The sequence below is a fragment of the Danio aesculapii genome, chromosome 2 (assembly GCF_903798145.1).
Source record: "Danio aesculapii chromosome 2, fDanAes4.1, whole genome shotgun sequence".
Lineage (NCBI taxonomy): Eukaryota > Metazoa > Chordata > Actinopteri > Cypriniformes > Danionidae > Danio > Danio aesculapii.
The window spans coordinates 9,368,548-9,383,238 of record NC_079436.1 but is presented as its reverse complement, the minus strand read 5'-3'; the positions used below and the strand labels follow the sequence as shown (position 1 = coordinate 9,383,238).

General features: G+C 35.2%; 1 protein-coding gene across 1 annotated transcript in view; it reads left to right on the top strand.

Annotated features, from left to right (window-relative positions):
• Positions 1-14,691, top strand: part of ddr2b (discoidin domain receptor tyrosine kinase 2b) — a 15,811-nt gene continuing 1,120 nt past the window's right edge. The window contains exons 1-7 of the mRNA XM_056464779.1: positions 1-92; positions 1,658-1,748; positions 7,963-8,065; positions 8,147-8,378; positions 10,023-10,170; positions 13,752-13,854; positions 13,928-14,111. Of these exons, the coding sequence (XP_056320754.1) occupies positions 1,679-1,748; positions 7,963-8,065; positions 8,147-8,378; positions 10,023-10,170; positions 13,752-13,854; positions 13,928-14,111 (840 nt within the window). The 5' untranslated portion in view covers positions 1-92; positions 1,658-1,678. The remainder of the gene's footprint in view (positions 93-1,657; positions 1,749-7,962; positions 8,066-8,146; positions 8,379-10,022; positions 10,171-13,751; positions 13,855-13,927; positions 14,112-14,691) is intronic.

Genomic DNA, 14,691 nt, shown 5'->3' with positions numbered 1-14,691 from the left:
CCTCAGGATGGATCAGGAAAGCAAGGAGGGTTGTGTTTTGCTTAAAGGCTAATACCTAGTCAGTGATCTCGTGTTCGTGACTGGAGAGAACGGTAAGTGTGTTTTGTAGTTTTGCTTAATTCATTAGATTAGGTTAATAATTTATTATTATAGGTAGATATTTTGTAATATGGATAGTGACTTTTTAAATGCTTTTGAGTGAAATATATACTGTTAAAGTATGAATTATTAGCCCTCCTGAGTTATTAGCCCCTGTATATTTTTGCCCAATCTCTGTTTAACGGAGAGATGATTTTTTTCAGCACATTTCTAAACACAATAGTTTTAATAACTCATTTCTAATAACTGATTTATTTTATCTTTGCCATGATGACAGTAAATAATATTTGACTAGATATTTTTCAAGACACTAGTATTCAGCTTAAAGTGCCATTTAAAGGCTTAACTTGGTTAATTAGGTGAGTTAGAGTAATTAGGCAAGTCATTGTACAGTATAAAAATGATTTGTTCTGTAGGCAATCGAGAAAAACATTGCTTAAGGGGGCTAATAATATTGACCTTAAAATATGCTTTAAAAAACTAACTGCTTTTATTCTAGCCAAAATAAAACAAATAAAACTTTCTCTAGAAGAAAAAATATTATGGGAAATGCTGTGAAAAATTCCTTGCTCTGTTAAACATCATTTAAGAAACTTTTTTTTTTAAATAATAGTTTCGACTTCATCTATATATTTTTAAATCAACAAATTACTTTTTAAAATTACTTTTTAATTAAATTATACTTACTGTAACAGTATGTTCTTCCGAATAAATCCAGTGAATCTGCTTGTACCTGAAAAGTGTTTATGATTGCATGAGTTTACTCCATGAGGAGTAATATTTTGTTGGTCACCCCTCCACATGACTGCACATACAGTACTGCTCTCCCACAGGCATCTGACTGGAGCCATACGCAATATAAATAAACACCAGTCAAATAGTGGACTCTGTATAGAGGGAAACTTACTGACCTGAGAGCAAAAGCACCTACAAGAGGCATTTTGTTCTTCATCTTGTGGATTTATGGATCGGATACATGTATTATGAATGTGTTGTTTATTGTCATGTAAGTTAATTTTTAGCATTATGATATTATTAATACTAATTTTATTGCTTATATATATAGTTGAAGTCACAATTATTCACCCTCTTGTGAATTTTTTTTTTTTTTTATATATTTGCAAGGAATTTTTCACAGTATTTCCTATAATATTTTCTCTTCTGGAGAAAGTCTTATTTGTTTTATTTTGGCTAGAATAAAACCAGTTTTTAATTTTTTAAAACCATTTTAAGGTCAATATTATTAGCCTTTTCATCTACAGAACAAACCATCGTTATACAAGGACTTTCCTAATTATCCTAACTTGCCTAATTAACCTATTTAAGCCTTTAAATGTCACTTTAAGCTGAGTACTAGTATCTTGCAAAATATCTAGTCAAACGTTATGTACTGTTATCATGGCAAAGATAAGTCAGTTATTAGAAATGAGTTATTAAAACTATTTTGACATTAACTGTATGTGGATATGGTTGATACAGTTAACTAAATATAAATTATCATTATTCTTCTCCAATTATAAGTATATATGTAAAAAGTCTTTTTTTAATGTTTTTGCAGAGCTTAAAGTCATACAATAAGATGTACCAGATGAGGCAATACCTCATTGCCTTTCTCCTGTTCGGACCTGTGAATTCACAGGTAAACCCAGGTGAGCAAAATGCAGAATTGTTAATAAATTTCCTCATTCCAGATATAATATTCAATAATCAATAATGAATAACAATAGTTAACCTCATAGTAACTTTAAGAGCACCTATGGTGAAAAATCTACTTTTCAAGCTGTTTGGACAGACATGTGTGTAGGTATAGTGTATGGACCGCCATTTTGTGGTGATATAAACACACCCAGTCCTTTTTTCAGTCCTAAAAACGGTGGACCAATTGGAGCGGTTTTCAGACTTGACGTTGGAGTGTGGTTCCCCCCCGCCCACCGAATTGATTGACAGCTGCGTATTAACATGTCCCGGTAGTCACATGTATAATCATACCAACAAGACAGGACGTGTGCAAAGCAACCGGGAATAAAAGATCAGTTCAGTTTGCTTGGCTCATCAATGATCATCAAATGTGATCATGAGTGAGTTTTACAAGTTTAAAATGTTTACAACAGTGCACATGTGTAATGAATTACAGCAATTTACTTCACCACAGCCGCTTGTCAGAACAATTATAAAGGAAGACGCTTTAATCCTGGTTTGTGGACGTTAAATCAGGTTTATTTTGTACATTAACATAACAGATATCCATACAGCAGTGGATATTAACCTGTATCCGGTCACATTTGCGTGAGTGCAAATATATGTGTGTCTGTGTGTGTGCACTGTGAACATTGTAACGACAATGTGTGTGACTCATCATTGCAACTTAACAAATGCATCCAATACTCATTGGTAAAGTTCTTACTGTAGTATTTCTCACAAACGCTACGTGAGATCTGCTTCCTTTATGTCTGTCTGTTGTCTGACGCAGCCGAGGGAGGAGATTAAGGCACGCAGAAAGGCACGTAGAAATGGTGGGCGGGGAGGGCTAGTCTTAAAGGAGCAGTACACCAAAACCGCTACCCAGTACAAAAATGTATAAATAGGACTTTAATAAAAGGTATAATAAAAAATCTGATGGGTGTTTTGAGCTGAAACTTTACAGACACATTCTGGAGACGCAAAACACTTATATTAAATCTGAAAAAAGGGCTAACCTAGGTGCCATTTAACAGAATAAATTCCTTCAGTCTTATACAACAGCTCTTTGCTTTGCATTGAGCTGTCGTGCAGGCTTTATTCTGCAATAACAATCTCCTGGATGTACCTTATCCCTAACATAACAATCCTTGTAATGCCATGATTGACCAATCAGGATCAAGTATTCCAGAAAATAGTCATATAAAAATAGTTAATAAGTGCATGAGAGCTAAAAAAAATGTAGGTTGCATTTTATAATGCACAACCATTAAAACACAGGTGGTAGTATAAGAAAACCATATGATAAATACTAATATTTTGAAGATATGCTGTCAAACACACACACAAAAAAAATTTCAAACAACATGAGATCATAAAATCTCATTTAATAATGAGCATAACAAGCTCATTACAAAAGAAAAATATATTTCAGAAAATATTTTAGCTTTACAATTGCGGAATTTTTTACAGTACAAATCTCAGACATATTATTCACACGATTTTCACACAGGAAGCTACGCCAGACGTCATAGTGTCTAATTCATATGTTAAAATGAGATTGATATAAAGTATTCACTGTATGACTGAGTTTAGAAACATGTTGCTCATTAATTCACTGCTGAGGTGCTGTAATATATGTGACCCTGGTCTTATGTTGCTGGGATATATTTTTAGCTATAGCCTAAAACACATTGTTTGGGTCAAAATTATCATTTAGTTTCTTTTATACCAAAATCATTAGTACAATATATTATTATGGACTTTAAGTAATATATTAATAGGACTTTAATGTCCTACTGTAAATATATCAAAGGTTATTTTTTTTATTATAACGCACATTGTCAAGGACTTTATATAGACAACTTTAAAGGTGATTTTTCTCAATATTGTTTTTTAACCCTCAGATTCCAGACTTTCAAATAGCTCTGCTTCAGCCAAATATAATCAATCATGTCAAAATCATATTAATTTCAAACAATTAACACTTAGGATTGGTTTTGTAATCCAGAGTTAGATATAGCCTATTTAAATGGCGAAAGTTTGAACAAAGCTTTCTCCTAGCTAATTATTTTTGGTTGCCAAAGTTCGGAGAGTGTTAGTTTATGATTATGAAACAAAAACTGAACCTGTAAGGAACATTTTATGAGCTGCCTCATAAAAGAACCAACAAATGGGAATCATGCATGAAAATAGTGTGACGGGGTGTCCGCGGGGTCTTAAAAATTCTTAAAATATCTTGAATTTCAGAAACCAAATTTTAGGCCTTAAAAAGTCTTACATTTACTGGAATAGTGTGTTGTAGGTCTTAAAGGGGAAATGAAGCACTCAGTCAAGTTTACCTTATTTTGTACATTGGATTCCACTTTAATGAAAATATATTAAGCAAACTCGATTAATGTAACCATTTAGCTGAAAACAGCGTGTTTTACTATAGATTTTACACCTAGGGTGCAGCCATCTTGGAATGTCGATGTGTCTGACGTCACGGGGTTGGTAGAGTTTCCTTCGCTGAACAGAAACAATGGAAGTAAAGGAGACTGTAAAGCCTGGTTACATAATGGTTACATTAATCGTGTTTATTTAATATATTTTCATTAAAGTGGAATCCAATGTACAAAATAAGGTGCTTCATTTCCCCTTTAAATCGTTTTAAACAGGTCTGAAATTTCCTTTGTTCGTGTAAAGTTACTCTATTTAGTTTATTATAGTTTTTAAAACATGTCGGTTAGTTTCGGAAAAAAAATCATTATGTTGGAGAAAAAGTACGTCAACTAGTGTTTGCTTGTTGTGACATATTTAAATTATGTAGCATTTAGTCTTAAATGGTTTACATTTGACTTAATGAAACCTACAGAAACCCTGTGTGAAATATAATGATCAATTCAGGATTTCTTTGCTGCTACTGTACAATCAGCTTAATTCCTATTTTCGTTAATTTCAAAATTTCTACCTATTGCAAATGTTTTTAAAGAGAACAATCAACACACAACTCCTTCGGTTCATAGTGAGCTCGTCCTGGCATGAACATAAAAGTGCCTGTGTTTTCTGCTGAGGCCTCACGGATGGGGCTGACTGGTATTTTGAGTGTTTGCTTACGGGGTGTGGATTCAGGCTGCAGAGGTTGTGTGTCCACCTTAATGCAGCACAATGCCACCTACTGTGTAGTGAATGCCGGTCTAGTGCGGTGGAGACCTGACGCTGAAAACTCACCATATACAGGCTGAGTTTATGGCTTCAGGGTCCTACAACTAGAGATGACCCTAAAACCCTTCTAAAATTTGGTCATCAAAAACCAGTGGTGTGAAGTAAGAAATTACAAATACCCAAATTGCTGTAATTGAGTAGGTTTTCTCAGGAATTGTACTTTACTAAGTAGTTTTAAAAATGTGTACATTTACTTCCACTTGAGTACATTTATTCATTCATTCATTTTCTTTTTGACTTAGTCCCTTTATTAGGGGTCGCCACAGCGGAATGAAACACCAACTCATTCAGCACATGAGTTGGTGTTTCACACAGTGGATGCCCTTCCAGCTGGAAACATCCATACACACTCTCTGGGAAACATCACACACACACACTACAGAAAATTTAGCCCAGAGGAAACCCACGCAAACGCGGGGAGAACATGCAAACTCCACACAAGAAACGGCAACTGACCCAGCCGAGGCTCGAACCAGCGACCTTCTTGCTGTGAGGCGACAGCACTACCTACTGCGCCACTGTGTCGCCTGAGTACATTTAGAGTATTCTAAATTATAAGTGTAGTGACATGTTTAGATTGCTTGTCACTGAAGATGCTGAATGCCTACTGTATGATGACTTAAGTTGCCTTAAACTGTAGCTCAATGCTCTACAGAATATTACGTTTTCACACACACACAAATTGCACATAAATGCATTTCATAAAGTAATACTCACTACTCACTACTCTTGAGTACTTTTGAAAGGGCTACTTTTTACTCATACTTTGAGTAATTTTTACAGCATACACTTTTACTATACTTGCAGTAAATTTTTGGTTAAGTAATGGTACTTTCCACCACTGCCAATCCTCATTTAAATTATCTTTACACAAGGCGGCAGTAAAGTGGGCCTGTGTCTGCTTGAAAGTCAGCGTAATAACGCTATGCCGCATTTATATACCCGATTGTGTAAATACAAATGTCTGAAATTTTATGCTATTTCAGGTTTGGTTTCTGTGTCGCCATGCTTTTATTTAATCATATATAATCATTTAATCATTTATATGGGCTGAATTTAAACAAGCAAATAAAATTTTTGTAATGTTCAACTTAATGTGTTTGTATATATTCAGCCCATGTAAATTGTTTGCGACCATTTACCTTAAAACAAATAGTAACTCAATTTAATCATTTTTTTCAGTGTATCACAATATTTTTTTATCTGATTTTTATGACATTTTATTCCAATAATGCAACGCTGTTTTCCACGTCATTATTCCAAACGTCACATGATTCTTCAGAAAACAGCTGTGGTCATATTTTTGAGGAAGCCATCGTGTATTTTTCTGGATTATTGAGTAATAGGAAGTTCTGGGGAAAAAACAAGCATTTGAAACAGAAGTGGACTCTAGTATGTGTATTTAGACATTTTATTCAACTGATAGCAGGTTTTGGGAAGGTCAAACCTTTTTAGTCATGTTTGGAAAACACTTTTTTAAAAATATTCATCTGTATTTTGTTATTTTGAATGCTTCTTTCTTATGGAATAATAATCAACACAGACTCATTGTGAAAATGCACCCCTGTATACATTTCTGGAGAGCACAAATTATGTAGCCAGAACTGCATTTCATCTTTAAAATGAACGGTACGGGGCAGTGTAATGCTTTCTTTTTGCGCTACCAGCTGACTGCTTTTAAAAACGAACGGTTCTAAAAGGCAGGTAAAACAAAAATAAAAGGCAAAAAAGTAATAAACAAGTAAATAACAGGGTGAGAATGTGGTAAGATGTGAAAATGTGGTAAAAAAATCAAGCGAGGGCTTTACTTTTTTTGGATTGCTTTTGAAAACACTATCGGTTGCGTTTAGGGAAGGGGATGGGTGAATCAGTGACAGTAGCCTCTGGTGAACTGTCTAAATATGAATAGTTTACTCGAGAACAGCAGATGCAAATGGCACTTGCGAGAGAAATTTGAGATCTAAAAAAAAAGTGATCACAGCGGCCTCTAGTGGACTTGCGAAAACAAAAAATGCAAAAAAACATAGCTCCTGTGACGTATTTCGTGATCTTCAGAAATGTATATAGGGGTACATATCAATAACGAGCCTGGGTTGATATTAACATATTGTGCCAAATTACTTAAGGTTTCAGTAGAATGTCAGAACTGTTACCATCACAGATTTATGGCACTTCAGAAAATGTAAACAATACTAATAAACAGAAATATATTAAATGCATTTAATTCAGGTAATGGAAAAATAATGTTTTTAATGATAATTAATCTGAAACAAATAAATCAAATTACTTGAAACAAATAAAACTTTACCTACAAAAATGAAAGTGAAAATGTACACTTAAATGATTCAAACTACTTATTTAAAATGAGCTGAAACAACACAATTCTTGATTTTTTTTGGACAACTTCGCGCACAGAATTCCGCTGATTTTTTGCAGATTTTTAGCTGATCATTAATTCTATTTATTTACTTGAGTAAATGTGTGTAAATCTATATTTATTCAGTTTTTAAATTAATTACAGTAATATTATTGACTAATATGAAAATGTTCATCTGATTTATGTACAAGTCTTTTAGTAGATATATGATATGAGAGACTTGCTTTGTTTACCAAATAAAGTGGATGTAATTGGATTTGCATTGTAAACATTAAATAAAAGTTAAAAAGATAATATTTTTATTTGACATATTAAGGTTTTAATTATGACACTCCCAAAATAATTCTGCAGATTTTTACCAAAATTCTCCGCTGAAATAGCAAAAAATGTCCGCAGATTCCGTCTGGCCCTATGCTGAGACTGCATGTCTGTGAATATACCGTCAGTAGCTAGTCTTGGTACTTGCTCAGCCATAATAATCAAAGCAGCGGCGTAGCAAATTTATGCCACCAAGACCAAACACAACATTGCCATATCCTTATTTACCATACTAAATCTCTCCAAAAGTTAACAGAACCTTTCTTAATTTCATTATGTCGTAGCTGTATGTAGGTACCCTCTGGGAATGAATGGAGGTCAAATTCAGGATGAAGATATTTCTGCTTCCAGCCAATGGTCAGAGTCCACCGCTGCTCGATATGGCAGGTACATCCAACACTCAATTACAAAAATACTCATAATACATCTTGTTTTTGTGTTTTTTCATCAAATCATGTTTTATTCCAGATTGGATTTTGATGATGGAGACGGTGCGTGGTGTCCGGATGTCATGGCTGAAGCGCACAGTCTGAAAGAGTTTCTGCAGATTGACCTCCGCACTCTGCATTTTGTCACTCTGGTTGGCACACAGGGACGCCATGCAGACGGGGTGGGCAATGAATTTGCTCAGAGATACAGAATTAAATACAGCCGGGACGGCACTCGATGGGTCTCCTGGCGGGACCGGCAAGGTCGACAGGTGAGCTGACTTTGTTGCAGGTGTTCTCTGAGGTCTATATATAATATTGGCAAAGAAAAAGAACATTAAAAAGTAATCATTTACAGTGTTTCCTCTAGGATTTTTTTCCAGCTGTTGCGGCAGGCCTTTTTTACACAGATCTACCAGCTACCTGTGGCGTTATTTCAATGACAAATGTCGTAAGCGCAGTATTACAAGTCGAGATTGCATTTATGTAATAGCCTACAGCATGCGAATCGCCGATTTCCTCTGCTCTTACACAAAGCTTCTTGCGCGCCTTCAAATATGCGCTGCTCAAGCGCAGACAGTGTTGCCAGATTGGGTGGTTTTGAATTTATTATTGCGGGTAAAAAGTGACATAGGCGGGTAGTGAAATTTTGGACGGTTTTGCAACGGCGTGCCTGCCACCCCCGGTCTGCCCTCATAAACCTGTTTTGATCTCCCAAAGAGATGCCATAGCCCCCGTTCTTCGCATACATGTGCTTAGAACAGTGTATAAACGCTTGTGATTTCAACAGCTTTTGGGCTGGAAACAGTCAGCATCATCTGGCAACACTGAGCGCAGATCTTCTTGTGCGCTCTCAAATAAACGCTGCTGAAGTGTGATTTAGTGCGTTTTATGTTACGAGTATGTCTCCAACATTTATTAGATTTGCTAGGAATATTTATGAATGTCTCCAATAGACCTACAGAGCGGTATGAATGCGTCCTAAAGTAAAGTGAAACAGCTATACGTCGTGTTTGCTGGTCTCACGCATCACGCACCTGTTAGTCAGTCAGTCAGCACATAACCTTAAAGGGTTAAACAAATGACGCACAGCACTACTACGGTCGGTTACAGAAAAGTTCGCGCTGTTATAATTCACTTACCCTTTAATACATTTTGGTGTGATTATCACCCGCTATTAAAAAAATAAAATGTTTTGAATGAGAAGCTGTAATGTAGCCATGGCAGGATGAAGTTTGGCGTGGCGCCCCGCCATGGAAGAATGAATGTAGCGGAAACCATGATCTAGAAGTAAAAGGATTTCTATCTTGTTTTTGACCTTCTTTTTTGATAGACATGGATTCAAGACTTTGGAAAGGAATTACTGTAATTCTGTAGCAGTTTTGCTTATTAAAATGACAAAATAACTTGTGTTGCAAGAAGATCTATTCTGTAGTAGTACTTGCACTGTAAAAAATACCTGTTCATTAACGGCATCTGTATTTTGTGATTGACAAGGGTTTTCTGTTTATTTACGGTTGTGAATTGCATCATCAGGTTTTCCAGGTCTTAAAAAGTCTAAAATTTAAAAATCGAAATTTTAGGCCTTAAAAAGTCTTAAATTCGCTATTCTAGGTCTTAAATATTTTTGCACAGGTCTTATTTTTCCGATGTCCATGTATAGCGCTACATCTAATGCTCATTTCAATTCTTTTGTTGTTGTTGTTGTTATTATGTTGTTGTTGCCATGTTATCATTTGAGCAAAAAAGTGAAGCCAAAAGTGGCTTCAAATACAATTTCCAATTTCTCCTTATATCCATGTTCTTTTGGGGTTCCTTAAGTCTAAATGATGATATGATGGTGAGTGACACTAAATGATGACATTGATTTTAAATTAAATTAAATAGTGTATTCTCATCATTCTACTTCTTTTTAGATCATTGAAGGAAACAGTAACGCCTATGAAATCGTGCTTAAGGACCTGGAGCCTCCTATTATTGCTCGTTTTGTGCGCTTCATGCCTGTGACTGACCCGTCTATGATAGTGTGTATGAGGGTGGAGCTCTACGGCTGTGAATGGCTCGGTAAACTGTTCTTTTTTACTTTGTGTATTTACTCAAATGCAATCCTTGCATTAATTAACCTCAAAAGAATAATACAGGTTTGTAAATCTTCTAAAAACATCAACATAAGCTTACATATACTTGTGTGGGATGTCTATCAGCCTCTTCAAGAAAAAAAAATTAGAATTTGTATTATTATTATTTTGGTCTGTCTGATTTAGATCCTGATTTAATATTAAAATTATAGATGTTCATATATTCATTTTTAAAATCTAGATTAATCTCGGAATTAATCTAGAGTAAAATGGCTCATTTGAATTCTGCCGAAGGCATTCAGAATGTGTGTGCTACCCAAATGATGACAAAAAGTAAGTCTTTGAGAACGGGTTTCTCAAGGCAGGTGGCACATTAGACCAGGGGCTCATCTTCGGTTTGTAAAATGCATCACAAACTGTTCTACTTTGATAATTGGTGATGAGAATAAATGATGTTCAATAAGATGTACTTGAGTTTACTGTTTATTCAGTTAAACATGAATGTTGAACTGTAGGCCTACATAAGCTCCAAACAATGATTTTTGATGACCTTAATCCAACTAAAGTCATAACTGAACTTAACAGAAATGGAATTAAGACATGTGGAGTATGCATATATCAGTGGTATTATTGAAGTAAACACCGCAATCAAACTATTACCGTCATGTAAGACTTTTCACCATATTTTCCGACAAGATCGACACATGCGGATGTCAGTAAAGGGCCGCATACACATAAACACATACACATCATGAAATGTGAAAGTTTTTTTTTTTTCCATTTGGCGTGTGTTATTAAATTCAATAACACTCTCACCAGTCCTTACTCCTTATTTGCGTCTAATACCACAGTTTGTCACAGGGGCATGAATGAAATGTTCATGAGTTGCCAAACTGCAGTTAAAGTCAGGCATCCTGCTGATTTGATTCAGAAGGGCACTTTTTTTATCAGTCGGCTCACCGGTCAGGTAAACATCCGCACTAAAACATCAAGGTAAAAGTCATCATAGCTTGCGTAGAATAGACCCAGCTTCCAACCCAACTTTGAGAATGGATTAACAGTGATATTTTTTATCGGGTCTCGCGTTAACGCAGCACTATAAATGCCAATAATGGCCCACCAGTAATTAAAATATTTAAAAAAACTTCACGTGTTTATACTAAAAAAAATGTTGTTCTCAAAGTATAATTTAATTTTGGTTCAAACTCATTCATTCATTTTCCTCATTCATGTCTCTTTATTGATCAGTGGTCGCCACAGCGGAATGAACCGCCAACTTACCTGGCATATTTTACACAGAGGATGCCTTTTCAGCCGCAACCCAGTACCAGGAAACACCCATACACTCTCACATTCACACACACACTCATACACTACGGACAATTTAGTTTATTCAATTCACTTATAGCGCATGTCTTTGGACTTTTGGGGAAACCGGTGCACCCGGTGGAAACCTACGCCAACACAGGGAGAGCATGCAAACTCCACACAGAAATGCCAACTGACCCAGCTGGGACTCGAACCAGTGACCTTCTTGCTGTGAGGCAACAGCGCTAACCACTGAGCCACCATGTGATTCACTTTTTGATTCAAACTTTACAATTTAATTTAATCTAAATCAAAAATATTTATTGTGGTAAAGAAAAAAATTATATTCTCACATTCATTATTTTTTATTACGGAATGGATTTTTTTTTACCCTTGGGTTAAAGTATAATTATGCTTTCTGCCAACCTACAAATCAATTCCTATAATTTGCTACAGCTAAAGTGACACATTTTCCTCAAATTATAGTTTTGACTTGGTTGAAATTGAAAAATGTCATTTAATATTAATCAAAATAATAATTCTGCCCAAGGAAAAAAAATATAACATAGAGCTGGACAACATGGCAAAATGCAATCTCGATAATTAATGTCCATATTAAACGATAACAATATATATTTCAATATCAGTTGTTAATGCTTCCAGATTCAAAAGACTACCCCAACAATGACTGAAGCCACAAAAATGAGAGGGTCCATTAAATAGCCATATTTTCGGCCATTTTAAACATATTTTTGGCCAATACATTTTTGGCAGCCGAGAATTTAGTACGTCTCTAATATCAACACACTTTTAGATTCCCATTGTTGCACATTTCTGCTGTGTGATTAACTCTTAGGTCAATATAGAGTAAAAAAGTCATCAAAGCTTATCATTGTTATTAACATAAATTTTATCGCAATTCGATATAATATCGTTTATCAGCGCAGCCCTATGATAATATTACATTCACTCAAATTTTTTTTTTTAAATATATATATACTGTAAACCATTAATTAATTACTTTGGTTCAACTTAAAATAAAAATCCAAGTAAAATTGTACTTTGGACTAAACGGTAATAAATTCATATAATGTAAAGCTACGGTCACACTGGGCTTTGTGTGTGCAAAATTCTGTCGTATACGGCGCTGCGAAAAGGGGCGGGATTAAACAAGATGTTTAGACATTAAAAAGCAAGCGATTTGCTCCATGTTTTAAATTTCTGTACAGAGAGGTCATGTTTTGATTCTCGATTGTTCTCACGCAGTCAAGTGATGCGATTTTGCAGGTCAGAGTTCACCAAGCTTGAACTTTGCACTGCAGCAACCTGCGAAACTTAACGCATGACCTTGCGTTTCCGGTCTGACGCATTCGCGTGCGTATGAATGAAAGTCTATGGGAGGAAAAGCCCAGTGTGACCGCAGCTTGAGGCTATGCTACCGTTGGGCTGCACAATATTGGAAAAATCTGACTTTGTGATATTTTGTTTTGCCGCGATATATATTGCGATATGAATAAAATTTCACCAGATGATTTGAATAGCTCTATTTGGAACAATTTCATTAATTTAGATCAACTTTTTCCATGCAGTGCATCTGCATAAAATAGAATAAATTACAAGCAATAAATAAATAAATATACTGCTTTGTGGTTTTCTGGAGAGTCAAACCGTTTTCGATTACAGAAATTGAACAATCAAATGTAAAATAACATGGTCATCATAGTATAAATAATTTTAAAATGATAATCTTTACTAATTAATCTAATCCTGCTATGTGACTATTGCAGATACACACATTGTGATATCGATGCTCAAACGATTTATTGTTCAGCTAGTTAAAGTAAAGTAAAATAACCTAATTATTTTATTTTCAATAATGAGTATGGATTCAGTATGGATGCAAATGTAATCAAACTCACTTTAGAAAAACATGTGGTCACATGACATGAAAACTGCTGGTATAAAGTAAAAATACTACTTTGAGGAAAAAATAATGCTTTAAATTTTTCCTAGGGGCAGGGGAGGGAGTGTTTTTTGCTTTAAGGCAAATTGAATAAAACATGTTAAATAAAAAAAAAATAGCATTTTTTTTTCACTTAATCCAACATTAAAATGTACTTTGAATGAAAATCACAGTAGTTTCAGCTTTTTTGTGTGTGTGTACTAGACACATGTCTGTCCAAACATCTTCCAAAGGTAGAATTTACTTTAAATGTGCCATTTGAAAACAGAGAAAACAATCTCTCATCTTGCCTGCAGATGGTCTTGTGTCCTACAGCGCCCCTGCTGGTCAACAGATGACTTTCAGAGGCCAGCAGATCTACTTAAATGACACCGTGTATGACGGAGCCGTTAGCTCCAGGTACAATATCACATTTAGTCATGCGAACGCCATTATATCTTTGCACAAACGTAATTATTTGTTTACTTTACAGCATGACTGAAGGTCTCGGGCAGCTGACTGACGGAAGCTGGGGTTTGGACGACTTCACTAAAAGTCAGGTGTATGGAGTCTGGCCTGGGTATGACTATGTGGGCTGGACGAATGCTAGTTTTTCTGGTGGCTCGGTGGAGATGACCTTTGAGTTTGACCGGGTCAGAAATTTCACCTCAATGAAGGTTTGTCTACTGAAATACATCTGCATCCACATGTCTATTGTGACAGAAGCGATCAGCATAGTTATACCGAAGTGTGTGGGTAATGTGTTACAGTAATACTTTTGAGGTAAATTGTGGTGTAACGTTATCTAATTATTAGGATGGTTCACCAAAAACTTATGATTTATTCAGTCTTGTTCCAAACAGTTTGATTTGCTTTTAATTTGTCGAACATAAAAGAAGATATTTTGAAGAAAGCTGGAAACCTGTAATCATTGACTTCTATAGGATTTGTTTTTTCTACTACTGAAGTCTATGGTTACATGTTTCCAGCTTTTTTCAGAATATCTTCTTTTGTGTTCAATAACATAATAAAGAAAAAAGAAACTCATAAAGGTTAGAAACCACATGAGGGTAAGTAGTGAGCGAATTTTACATTTTTTTGTCAAAATGTACAGTTTATTTTGCAAGCTCACATTGTTATTCTTAAGGTGAATAATTAATCCGTGCAAGTTATTCCACTGAAAAAAATAAAATGTTTTGGTAATCTTCAATCAAAGTCTGACCATTTGCTTCCGCCTTCGGAGTGGCGGTCATTCAA